Source organism: Antennarius striatus, chromosome 19 (assembly GCF_040054535.1).
Source record: "Antennarius striatus isolate MH-2024 chromosome 19, ASM4005453v1, whole genome shotgun sequence".
Lineage (NCBI taxonomy): Eukaryota > Metazoa > Chordata > Actinopteri > Lophiiformes > Antennariidae > Antennarius > Antennarius striatus.
This window is the reverse complement of record NC_090794.1, coordinates 6591559-6605656: the sequence shown is the minus strand read 5'-3', so window position 1 is coordinate 6605656 and position 14098 is coordinate 6591559. Positions and strand designations below refer to the sequence as shown.

General features: G+C 41.0%; 1 protein-coding gene across 1 annotated transcript; it reads right to left on the bottom strand.

Moving 5' to 3' along the window:
* Positions 1-11258: 11258 nt before the first annotated feature.
* paqr8 (progestin and adipoQ receptor family member VIII) lies at positions 11259-12375 on the bottom strand. The gene has a single exon (XM_068343007.1). The coding sequence runs from the start codon at positions 12352-12354 to the stop codon at positions 11278-11280; it is 1077 nt and encodes a 358-aa protein (XP_068199108.1). The 5' UTR covers positions 12355-12375; the 3' UTR covers positions 11259-11277.
* Positions 12376-14098: the final 1723 nt, after the last annotated feature.

Here is a 14098-nt window from a genome sequence, read left to right as displayed (position 1 = left end):
CAGAAGTTACAAACAAATACACGTTCAAAGCTCCTGGGGTCTCTCCCAATGAAATTAACTAATGGTGTTTTGGACTAGTTTACGGAAATTAACATATTGGTAGAGTTAAAAACTTTTTTCAAGGCCCATGTAATTGTTAACAATTTTTATGCTTATTATTAAACCACTGCACTTAACCTGAATCAGTTTACACAGTATATTTAGAGGTGATGTTTTAATTTTTGTATGTTTATTACAAGTGTCACACAATATTTGAATTTATAATTTTGAGTCAGCAGCAGACCTCACATGTTGAATCAATGCTCAGTGAATTTTGGTGAACATTCCTCACCCACTTCATACCAGAGGGACTCTCATTAAAACACAAATATAAAAGTCTGTCACATAGAATAAAACTGTTTAAGTTAATACAGAACATTCGGTGTTAGTGCCTGCATCACATTGCTAAAAGTACGACTCAGAGAAAACAGGTTTTCAGGGCTTTTAATGTGGCAACAGAAGCAGTATCATTCATGCTTGGGTGTGTTTCGTTTGGGTGGCCCTGTGGATTAATAAGCATCTTGCATGACATCTGTCATAACAAGAATGACAACTCCGCCCCAAGGAGAGGTTATGCGACTGTTGGTTCACTGTGAATTCTTTCCAAGGTGCCACTCCCGTCTTTTCGCAATTAGCATGGGTTGGGGTGAAAAGAAGGATTATCAAACATCATGAATCACTGAGAATCACTGCAACAAAAATATCAGAATGCAAAAGAACAAAAAAATACAAAGTTGACCCCTTCAATAAAAATGAAAGTGTGCTAAAACCACAAACAATCTCTCTTATCACTATCTGTCAGTGTTAATACATAGTACATAACCTGAAGTCACTCCCTTCATTACCATAGTTTCTAGTACCTAAGAATGAAGATCAGACTGTGGTTCGGTCTTTGCTAAGTGATAGATTCAAGAATGTGCTAATGCAGTTTTAAATATTACAGATATGAGTGGGAATCAATACAAACAAATAATAACTGAAAATAGCTAGTGTGCTTATTCACTTAGGTTAACATCCTAGTTTAGCACGAAGACTGGAAATAAGGAAACAGCTCCTTGTAGCTGAAGAAACATCTGCCTACCTGCACCTGAAAAGCTGCCAAATTAGTAAATTATATGTTTTTAGTTTAATCTGAACCAACACCAAAAAGTAAAAAAAGGCATAGTTGCAATAATTTGTTAGAGTGGGTGGGTGGGTGGGGTTATGTGATAGATTATTTCCAAGCCAGGTGTCGTGATTTTATTTGTCAAACTCACGGCAAGAACTAAGGAAGTCCTGACCAAGTAATAGCCGCTGCACCTTCCTGTAATCTGTTGTTGTTGACCTTCAAACTGGTCGCTGCCGCAACTCCCACACAGGAAAGAACTTCATGACAATCACAAAATTTTTCTAGTTCCCTGTTCTCAGGTCACTTCTGACACTGTCTGCATCCCAAAAGGAGCAGGCTATCCCAACATCTTACTGCCTCACAGTAAATGTTCTACTCGATGAGTTTAATACTGTCCAAATTCTATTCAATCCACGTCACTGTGAGTATTTTGTGAGAGATCAGTAGCGTTCCTATGTTGGAAACGACAGACAAAACAATTACAAACAAAGTTAAATTCTCAAACATGTGAGCTGAGCAAGATAAAAAAGGAGAAAAACTAATTTTTGCTTTTGTGATGCCCAGGAGGAGAAGGCGTGGTTGGTGGCTTGCCATTCATCCCTCCCATTCTTCCTTTCTGTTTTCATCCATCTCTCTATTTGGAACAATGCAAAATTGGGAAAACTGGGAATGTTTGGAATGGAGTGTTGAATATAATTTGTCCTCTTTTCTTGCATCTTGCCAGAGAAAGTTGGAACTTATGTTTCCTATATTGTGTTTTGGTGGATCCAGTTATTCTTCTGAGTGGTCAACTGCTGATTATTTGGTTGCCGCACGATTTCTCTCCATTGTGGAGATAGTGGGCTCAGGCATGTCTTTGTGGCTCCGCCAATTTAGAGATGAATCTGGAAATATTGATGACAAAATTTAAGTGAAATTTAGGTGGTTGATTGAAAATGTGTTTCCATTGACAGAGAACTTACCAAAGCCTGCACCACCACTAACAGCCCCATTGGGTCCTACTGCTCCATCAGTCTGCTGGTGAGGTGGACAGAAAACATTAAAATGACAATAACAGCATAATGTATGCAAATAGTATCATATGATTCAACTACAGCTATCTTAGCTTTCAAAGAGTAATCAGCTAATTTGGCTTCTTCAATCCATATGAACACTTCCACCATTGAAATAGAAATTTAATCCCTATAGTAGAGTGTTTATGGTTTTTTTTAAAATCATTATATAAGATTTTTTGCAAATGGGCTAAATTTTAGAAGTTTTTCTGTAAATCCTTTTGTATTTGCTTTGCAGTTAAAGTTAGACTGTATTATATCTCAGACATATAGTGAAACATGCGTATTGAGATCTCAGGAACCTGGAACTTGCTTTATTTATGATTTGTGTTAATTTGTATCAAATTTTCTAAATGAGCTGCTTGATGTCACAACCAGGATAGTTTTTGTTGTTGTTTGCTGAAGTGATGTTCTACTTCATTCTTGGCTGTGGTTGTGTATGTGTTGGCACGCTGTTCACAGCCGGCAGGAAGAGAAACGCTGACAGATTCAACATTGTGCGTCATGATTATTATGCAAGTATGCCCTCTGTCATTGGTTGTGAGTCCATTTTAAAATAAACTTAAACTCTAATAATAATAAATATCACATTGTGTTTGGTCCAGGCCTGGCGTTTCTTCTTCTTATTTTTACTCTTTTTTAAAAATTCTTTCCATAAAACCTAACTTTTCCATGAATTTTTTACTCAGGTTTTTTAAAAAAATGCAAGATCCTGTGATTTATATCTTTTTTTCATTTCTTTATGAAAGGAACACATTCAGGGGGTCTGTATTTATGAGACTGTGGAATTTGATACGGATCCAAATAAAAACTAGAAACAAGGCAGTCACAGAGGGCAACATCCCACAACACCCCTGAATTCAAAAGTTTACCCTGACCTACTCTGAAAGTAGGTCAGGGTAAATCGCGGGATGTTGCAGTCTCTGAATTCAAAATTCAAAGCATAGGTAGATCAAAGCACTAGCTTTGATTTATGGTCTTACACTGGCCTTCACTCTCGTCTTTCTATCTTATCCGGTTCCTGAGTGTGCAAAAGTTGAAATTTGACCTTGACCTAGCTTTGTCAAGCTCAAGTTCATCATCTCATTTTCATCCCCTTTGCTGCCCAAGTAATGTGTTTTTTGTTTAATTTTTCCATCTGCAACGGATGCGAAGATATTTAGTGGACTATCGAACGGACGCATGGACGAACGAACTCACGAACACTGACAATTACAATACATCACCGCTTTGAAGTGGGATGTAATCAGGATCCACTAGATTAAATATTTGTACGTTACAAATCCAGTGAACTTATTGTAACAGATTTCTGACTTTGAATAAAGTTTGACTGTATAATCAAGAAGATTGATGGGCCTTGATAAATGTATGCATCTAGACAGTGTCATTCATGTTAAAATATGAAAGTGATTATTTCACATCCATAGAAACTAATGGCTTTGATCTCTTCTCTTGTGGTGTCGCCACAGCGAATCAGTTGCCTCCATCTAACCCTGTCTTCTGCATCGCTTTGATACACTCATAATAAAGTGTCAAACAAACTTTAATAGTCTTGGTACAGGACTTTACATACTGACGGCATGATCTATTTTCACTTGTCTCATGGGTTTGCATGGTTTGAGTCTAATGATAGCAGCTCCCTGCTGACTGCTGATAATCAGCCAGTCATTGCCCCTAATTGGAAGCTAATGAGCTGCAATAGCTACTCAATCTTACATTTCAATATTTTCAGTCATGTTCCATGAATGGAAGTCTTTAGTGACAGACTAACAGCAAGGACAGCAAAGAACCGCAATCATAGAACAAGGAAGAGGAAAATGAACATACCGTTGTGCCTCTCATGTCATAGGTATTGGTAGGTTTCCTGTAAACCACAAGAAGGTTTAGTTTGATTACACCCTATAATTAGAAAAATTTGTTTGTAAAATGTTGACAGTTGACATTACTATGTATAGTCAGTGTATGTAAGGACGTAGTTACATACAGTCCAATTTCTGTATGTAACTAAAATCAAAATATAGGTTCAATTTATGGTTTAGAGCTTTTAACCCCTGCCTACCAGTTCCCATTTTGTTGTTGATTGTTTTGCACCTGTGCATCTTTGTTGTCTATGTGGCTGGCTAACATGAAGCCGGGCAGAAAATATCATTCATCTGCTTCAGTTTTAGAAAGACTTTGTTAGGCCAAACTGCCACTATAGTTCACAAAGAAAATGAATATGGCTCTGATTGTTTTCAGTCCAAATCCTTGATTTCACCAGTAAAGATGACAGTATTGTCTTCTTGATGGACATGGATTTTTTTTAATATACAAAACATGACAATCATGAGAATATGGACTTTTTTGATTGACTCAACTTGGGGTTTGGCTCAAAAAGTGTGTGGCTTGTCTTGTCTTTACTGAATTTAATCATATCCGAGAGTAGACTTTTACGTTAAAAAACATGGCTTGGCTTCTACAAGACTTGAGTATTGCTTGGCAAGACTTGACATAAGACTTGGAATTGCTTTGAACAGACATGTGACCCTACATGCACTTAATCTAAACCGAACCTGCCTTTAAGAGGCTTCTGTTTGGATCCATAACTTTTGAGCACTTGCCAGATCACAAGTCACATGAAAGTTCAAAAGAATCTACAATTACCCCTTTAATACTGGAGCTGTTTATGTATGAAATGAATAACCACCCATGCATACAATTGAGTTTACCTCCTTTCAGTGAACATTACATTCTGGGTCATCTATCACTACAGTCGCATTGCAGTTTCATTCCTTTGAGTGACAAACAACCTCTGGAATGTACACGAACAGACTACAACAGATAAGGCTATTGTTTCACCCTACGATACCTCTGTGCCACTCTAACTGGTATGTTTGGTGTGACAACCGCAGCAGTACAAAAACTTCCATGTGAAGGAAGTTTTCAAAGCCCAGCCCATTGGGAGAACTGCCTCCAGCTTAAAGCTCCTTATACTCTCTGGCTTCTCCTTAAACAAGGCAACGCCCTTTATTTAAAAACCAACTATCAAGTTTAACAAGTCTTTGCTCGGTCCTGCTGAATAGGATTGGAAGACTTGCAACTCTGAAGATAGAAAATAATCAAAGTTACCAGAGTGGAAACTTTAATCAGGTGAATGATTGCTCTTTACTGGGCAGTACCAGTGATCCCAGGCACTCATAAAAAAAATTGTGTAGCTCTCTTTGAAAGACAGTATTCAAATCAAAAGGCTCAAATGTAGCTCATATTTTATAATAAACTAATGGACAAGGGAAAAGACACATGACAAATATTCTTAAATTCATGTCAGTGTTTGCATGTGTTTCCCTTACCTCTCACACTGGGCACAAAGGGTGACAAGAATGATACACAGGATGAAGAAGACAACAAGGGAGACGAAGCCCACCTCTAGACTTGAAAACCCTGTTGAGGGCCTTATGTCAACCATCCACAATGGAGCCATTGCTATGGAGCTCTGTAAAAAAAATGCCAAACCATGACAACTTTGTTAATAGGGCACATGTGTGTTTTCCAGAAGCAACCAAAATGAAAAAAAGTGACTTGTCTTATGTTAAAGTCCTTCAAAATAAGATATAATCACTGATTAAAAGAATAAATACAAGATTTATAACTTACATAGTGCGCTGCTTGACTCTCCTGCGGCTCAGTCAAAAACTACTACCAGGCATTGGACTACCTCAGCTTAATGTGGCTTGCAGCTAGAGACCAGTTTAAGGAGGGACTCACCGTCGATTGTGAAGGAGGTGCTGATACAAGCCTGACAAGCCTATTGTATTTTTCATCATCACTAGCACAGGCACCTAAAACACTTGGTACCTGTTGTGCCTGTGACTTTCAGGAATGTTGGAATGTGGAATTGTGACCTGAGTGTGCAGGGGAAAGCCTATTCGTCATGCACACACACAATAGTTCCTTATAGAAGAGTTTTAAGTCACTGCTGAAAAAATGACTGCCAGTCTCAGTCCAAGGGTAGTTTCATACTTCAGAACATTCTTTGTTGTGTCTTTACTCTATCTAGTGCTAGGGTCTCCCTTGGCAAACAGGTCCTGAGTGACTGGCCAGACTAGGAGCAGGCACAAAAAACCCTATGGTGAGTAAAACATCAAAGACCGTGATGTCATCCGGTATGGCACAACCGGGGCACCACCCTGGAGCCAGGCCCTGGACTGGGGCCTGTATGAGAGCACCTGGTGGCTGGGCCTCTGCCCACGGGGCCCGGCCACCAGGCGCAGCTTGAAAGGACGACGTGGGCCCAACGTCCAGTGGACTCACCACCCACCAAAGAAACCGTAGGGGACGGGTGCAGTGTGAATTGGGTGGCAGTCGTCAGCATGGGGCTCAACGACCCAATCCCCGGACAGTCTAGCTCAAGGGACATGGAATGTCACCTCGCTGGGGGTAAAAAAGCCAGAGCTTTTGAGGGAGGTTGAGAGGTACCGACTAGATATAGTTGGGATCACCTCCACCCAGAGCTTGGGCTCTGGAACCCAAACCCTTGAGAGGAGCTGGACTCTCCACTTTTCAGGTGTTGCTCAAGATGAGAGGTGGCAGGCTGTTGTTGGCTTGCTTATAGCCCCACAGCTCAGCCGTCATATGTTGGAGTACACCCTGGTGAACGAGAGGGTCACATCCCTGCGCCTTTGGGTAGGAATGAATGACATAAGGTGTGAGGCATTGAAGCTGAGGGATACTGTAAAAGACAGAGTCACCACTGTAGCGGTGAGTTAGTGTGAATATGAATGCAGCAACCAGCAAAAGACAAACACACAGAAATGCCTGCATGTCATCAAGATCTATGTTATATGTAGGAGAGTGGCCTGTCTTTATATGTTGCAAATTGTCATTGTATGCAGCCACACCTACACAATAGTGCGGAGTATTAGAGCCAAGGGAACGGATTAATTAAGGAAGTCTGCAATTATATAAAGTTGTTTATTTATTTATTGACGCACTTCCATTTAAGATTTAACTTAACCACAACTACCTCCATTTTTGTGGGGCAGAAAAGGAACTCAGAAGGACAGATACAAGTAGACTCTGCATAAAGGTTGGACATGGCTCTAGTGAACACTGTCCTCCAGAAAAGGTAGGAACATTTAGTGATCTAAAAGAGCAGAGGTAGAAGCATGCAGGTGGATTACATTTCATGCAGACAACATTATCTGAAGGAGGTCACTGACTTCAGAAGGTAGTGGTAGCAGAGAGTGTGGCTAGACTGCTAGACTGTAGTGAGGAAGAAGATTAAGAAGACTGTGACAGGCAGAGCAGAAACCATGTGGTGGAAGTTGAGAAAGGAAGAGTGTCGTGCAACTTTTAGAGCAGAGTTGTGACAGGCTATTGGTGGACAGGAAAGGCTCCCAGGAGATAGGACAGTCACAGCCAAGGAGATCAAAGAAAGAGGCAGGACAGTACTCAGGGTGTTCTGGTAGGAAAGTGGGGAAAGAAACTTGGTGGTGGAACCCTAAAGTACAGGAAACCATACAAGGAAAGAGAAACAACCAAGGTGAGATGTTTTGGAGAAAAAGTTAGAGAAAGCAGGACTTTGGTGGTTTGGACACATCCAGAGGAAGAGATCATGAGTATATCGGTAAAAGAGTACAGGTATTAAGGATGGAGCTACCATGCAAGAGGGCAAAAGGAAGACCAAAGAGAAGGATGGATGTAGTGGGGATGACATGAAGGCAGTTGGTTTTAGAGAGGAGGATGCAGAAGACATGGAAAAGGATGACACACTGAGGCAACCCCTAACGGGACAAGCTGAAAGGAAAAGAAGAATTTATTGAACCTTTACGCAAACCCTCTAGACATAACCAAGATTGTCTTGTTTCCTGTCTTCATTTCCTCCATTTAAGTTGTTTATATTAGAGTGACATTGTGTCATCTAACTCTCTAGAGGAGGTGAATAGGTACGTTTACCGTAATTTGACCATCAAATTATTGCTTTGAGATAACAGAAGGTAAGGCAGGGGAAGAATTGCATTGCTTCACCTCAAACACACATTCACATGCACCTCACGCCCCCCCAATACCCTCACCATCACCACCACCACCACATATACACACACACACACACACACACACACACACACACACACACACACACACACACACACACACACACACACACACACACACACACACACACACACACACACACACACACACACACACACACACCTCTTTATTAATAATGACACCCACGCCCATTACTGTTTAACAGCCCTATTCTGTCATTATCATCTTTTGAAACCCCGCAGTAGAGCAGATCTATACCTCTTAGAAATGTTCATTTTTTCGCTTTCTGGGGTCTTTATGGGATCTGCTCACAGGCACAAAGTAAAATCGATACACAACACGTTCACAACAGGGAGAAAGGGAGCCTGCAGGGATCATGGGCAATTTCAAATATTTGCAACATAATCCCAAAAGCACAATTTTCTCATATAGGAATGAACTCAGCTAACAAATAATCCTCTTTTGTGAGTAAATTGAGAAACTTATAAGCTTCCTGATGTTAGATGAGGGCAACTCTGCAGAGGAAAGTAGGCCTAAAGCACGAGTGTAACAATAGTACAGGAAGTTTTTTTTTTTAAAAGTCAGAAGCTTTTTTCTGCTGACTATCACATTTCAAAATATTGTCTTTATAGGGAAAGTAAAATATGGAGTTTGAATCACTCTCATGGCCTTTTGTTAAATCTGAAGTTAAATGTTAAATGTCAGCTAATCCAACTTCCATCTAAAGGTCAGAATACAAGACTACACGAAGCTCTGAAGATCCAACATGGCAAGTTTTAGATGCTTGTGACCTCAGATACAATAAACTGACAGGTAAATGTAAGTTCCCAAAGGGTAACACCAGAGGTGACAAAGAAGCCAACTGCAATGCCTTTTTCAGGCTTTTTCAGGAATCGACTTCATGAATGGTAAGGAGACAAGAGGACGAACGAGATCAGATGAAGAAGAAGCTGAAATGAAGACAATTATTTATTGCAAACTTCATTCACTGTTTCCATCGCCAGTATTAGGTTTGCTCAGTGAAAATAGACTCTACAAATGGATAAAGGTAAAATGAATGGAGATAATAAATGGCATCAGTTTGTTTAGTTTTATATCTGAACAAGCTTAAAGCTCACTAATCAGTTTTAGTAGCATGTAGGGCTGCAACAGGTCAATGGAAATCTTTTGTGGAAGAAGAAGAAGATGAATAGAATAATCAAAATAGAAATATTGAGACAAAATATTTAGACAATGAGTATTTGGATCCAGATTTAGATCGGAATCTGGATTGGTGCGATGCTGCTTAGACAAACTTTTGTTGCATTTTCACTATTTGTTCACACAAGAACATTTTTTTTCCCTGGACTTGTTGCTAACCTATAAAAACACGTTCTAGAATGTAATCTTTTGACAAATCCACTGTGACATTCTATAAACAGGCAAAATACAACTTGTGGCTTAAGCCTTGTACTTGTATGCAGAGTGAAAACTGGGATGAACAAACAAAAAAATCCCACAAAGATAGTCTGGTTTAGTTTGTGCTGCAGAATCTCTTTTTTAAATTAAGATTCCTCCAGTGTAGATTTGCTGCATCACTCCTGTGATTATCGTGTGATGTAGTTTGTGAAAGGTTACACTACCAGCTACTGCCCTCACATGTCTATTGCTAAATTTTTAGTTGTTTGCTTGATGAACTGAGAACTTTTCCTATTTAATCTTTTTTTTTGGCTACCGACTAAAGATTGCTTATTCAAGGAGTTGGTTTCTGAGGTCAAGTAATTAGGCTGGATTTGGGTGATTTGACCTCAGGCAGATCCGGTATGGGTAAAATAACATAATCATAGTGGTGATGCCTCTCAGATAAACAGGGTTCTTCAGGGAAGAAGCGTGGTTCTCAAAAAGTTGATGCATTCATTTAAAATGAGGCCTGAGCTCTGATTCGCACACTGACACGAGGCCATTCTGAAACTCCTCTAGGTAGAATTTAAATTTCACGTCAGAGATTTGCAGCAAACAGCATAATGTGTCTGCAACAAAAATAATCATCTCCAGACAACTGCCTGGTTTCATCCATAAGGAAAACAGATTCAAGGAGACATACAGTATCTGCACAACATTAGTGCTCAAACGGCCCTGATTTATTCCATGCCTGGCTCCATATCTTGCCAAGGGTCTGCAGTTTTCCATTCCTCTCCAATCTGTTTATGTTATCTCATGCTTTCCATATCATCTTACTTGCGCTTGGCTTTGCTGGATATCTGGCTGATGTAGATGTTGCTGCAGAGATAAAGCCATCTGTCATCTGTTCCAATGTCTGCCAGTCAAAATCCTTGAACATATTTTTATACATGAATCAGAATGAAAAGACAACACAATAGCTAGCATTACTAAATGAACCTTTTACTGCTGCTTCCCCCAGCAAAGAAGTAAAACCATGTGGTAAAAACGTTTTGCTTCCCTCCATCATTGATTCCATCCCACCCACTCCTTTACACACAAACCCACACATGCACACTTCATGGTAACTGGAGCTACTGAGGGATTTTAATCATGTAGAAGTTCCCAGATCACTCCATGCAGTCTCTCCCCCCTGCCTCAGCATTAAACTGGCCTCTTTGTTTGGCCAAATCCCAATATTTGGCTTGTTTTCTTCAGAGAATGCCGTAATCCAGATTTCACTCCTTTCCCTAACAACTTTTTCTGCTCGCCTCAGACAGCCTTCCCAAACAGAAATGTAAAACTTGAGAACATGAGATACGGGTTTGCAGCAGAAGATATAGAACTGGACAGTAAATAAATTTAACCAAAAAAATAAAAGAGCATGAAATTGTTATTATCTGTAAATACCCAGCAGTTAAACCTTCTGGACATTTCAGATGACCTACAGATTGGAAGACGACAAGAAGCTCTTTCAAAAGATTTTAATTAAACGCTTTAATCATATTTTTACACACAAATTAATTTAAGTTAAAAAACCTTCTTTTTATAGTCTTCATTTCCTTTAATATTACTAATATAAATTAGTAAGTTTAAAGCCACCTGTCTTTGCCCAACTTAAACGTGTTATTTCTTTCTCTCTTGTTTGCTTTGCAGTTTGTTGATTGTGTGCCTCATTGTGAAGACCGCCGTCAGGATGCAGCACAAGAACAAGACTGGAAAGGATGCACAAGCCCACCACAGCTGGCTCTCTCCAAACAGATCCAGCAACGTATCCTTCCGTCTGGCATAATCCAGGAACAGAGCCTCCAGCTGGAACATGGTGCACAGCGACAGAAAGAGGTGGAAGATCTGGTGACCCTGACCCGCAAAGTCACATCGGCCTGGGTAGAAGCGCTCTGGAATGGGGCAGGAGAAGAAGATGGCAGAAAGTAGAAATGACACAATCTGCAGGCCATGGAACGGCAGAGAGGGCTCTTGTGTCCAGGAGACAGTAAGCAGGAGGTCTACCACAGGGCTGATGTTCAGCATGTATGCTAAGGTGGTGGGGATCAGCACACAGATTTTACGCTGCATTGGATACGGCCGTTGGTACCTGTACTTAGCGAAGCAGCAGCCTGCACAGGATAGCCACCCGAAGACAGCAGCTCCGGGTAGAAACAGCAGCCCGATGCTGCTTCCCCTCCAAGCTAGCTTTGAGGTGTAAAAGTAATGTCCAAGAGAGCAACCATACTGATAAACAGCTACACCTACATAATCCAAGAAGAAGAAGAAGTAGTGTGCATGTTCTGAGTGAGACTGCAAGAGGTGAGCCGCCACACTGAAAAACAAATAGGTGAGGGAGGAGACCAGGAACATGCATAGAGGTAGAGAGGCTGTTTCCAAGGTGTACCCCAAGGCACTCGCATTGGCCCACCAACGGAGCAGCAGCACGAGAGCTGCCAACAAGTGGGTCCACACGTTCAGGGATTCGTTGTGTTTCTGGAAGAGGCTGAGGAGGTAGCAGCGCCATTCCTGCTGAACAGGACGGTAACCCGACAGGATGTAGGGCTCTCGGAACAAACCGGGGACCTGAGAGGCTGTGACGGTGGGGCTGGGAGCTGGAAGGGAGAAAGACATGAGGTCTGAGTACTTGGGCAGGCGGCCAAAGTGCTTGATGCTTAGGGGCAAAGTGCTGAGTCGCTGAAGAATGTCGCCCAACATAGCTGGTTGAGGGGTGAAGGAGACTTAGCACCCTGTGGGAGAGAGTGAAGAATTATAATTATTAAATAACTTGTAGATCGGAAGTGAGAGGATATTTATCAAGACAAACCTCAGGGTTTGTCTTGATAAATATCAAGACTACCCTTATCAACACAGAGTGTTGATAAGGTGCCAAATGTTATCGACAGATTACACACATACAGTAATCCCTCGCATATTTGCGCTTCAAGATGCACGGCTTCACTACATTGTGGATTTTTAGTAGGTAGTCCCATGATACCACACACACATGCTATTGGCTGACAGCATCCGGAAGTGCGCTGTGTTCCAAAACTCACGCAATGCAGACTTAAAAGTACTTCAAACAATCTATAAGAGTGTGGAAAAAGTAAAACAGATAGAAGGTGGTTTAATATCAGTATGGGGAGGGTTCATGCACACTTAAACTACCGTTAACAATAAAATAAATATTTCACCACTATATCGCGACATTTCGTTTTTTTGTGAGTGGCCCTGGAACGCATTAACCGCGCAATGAGGGATCACTGTAATCGAAAACACATCATTACTGGACAGACAAAACACTTGCTGATATTGGTAGAACTATGGGGTATGGACAAACAATTGCCTTTAATTTAGTCCATTGTTGTTTAAAATTGGACTCATTACCTGCTGGTAAATTAATGGATGTATAACTCATACACTTATAGATGCCGGCTCTGTTTCAACAAGATCCCTGAGAAATGAAAAGTAAATGGTGGGAAAAAATCCAATATTTATGAAAGGTCATTAATAAACACTGGATTTGCTCCTTTATACAGATTCACACCAAAAAAAATGGAATCTACTATAATACATTGCATGGAAACGTGTTCAGTACTTTTTGCTTAATCCTAATGACAAACCAACAAACACACAAGAGAAACGTCAATCTTGTTGTTTGAGGCAATAAAACCCAAGGATGTATTAAATCAGAAAACACTTATTAATAAAACTCTAAACTAACCAGGTGCACATACTGCGAAATGTCACTGCAGCTATGATTTCATTGAATGGAACCCAGGACAGATTTTCACATGTAGTCTGACAAAAATTTAAGACACTGTAATGTTCTCAACGTGAGAGGACACATGCAGGACATTATTATCTACATGAGCCATACGTGCAGAAATGCAGGTATGTTGTCAAATCTTGCAGAATTACCTTCCCCTTGTTCAAACACGCAGAAAAAAATGTGGACCTATGGAGGGACCAAGAGAATCAGCACCTGAGAAAAGGCTGTCACTCTTAACACACAAATAGTACCCCCTTGATCTAGAAAACCCTGGTAAATCTACAGGTTCCATCCATTGATTGTCACCTGTTCATCCTGAACCTATAAAGTGAAAAGCTAATAGGATCTTCCTGCAGGTTTAGTTCTTGGTACAATAACTGCAGAAAAACGTCTGTTATTGTAGGATTTAGTTGTCACACAAGAGCCAAGGCGTTTGTGATGGTTACCAAAGTGATCAAGTGTTTTAAAATGAAGTTTCCGACCTGTGAGACCCGGCAGAGGGAGACGCGTCCGCTCACCTGCTCGAGTCGACGCACCTGTTGCCCCCGGATCCGCAGCTCCAACTGATCGAGTCACTGCGCTGCAGCCGGCGCTCCCGCTCAATGGGACCGGAGCCGGTGGGCAGTGGGTGGGGCAGGGCTTCACCGGCTACCGAGGCAAGGGGTTGGAGGTGGAGGTGGGGGGCGTGGG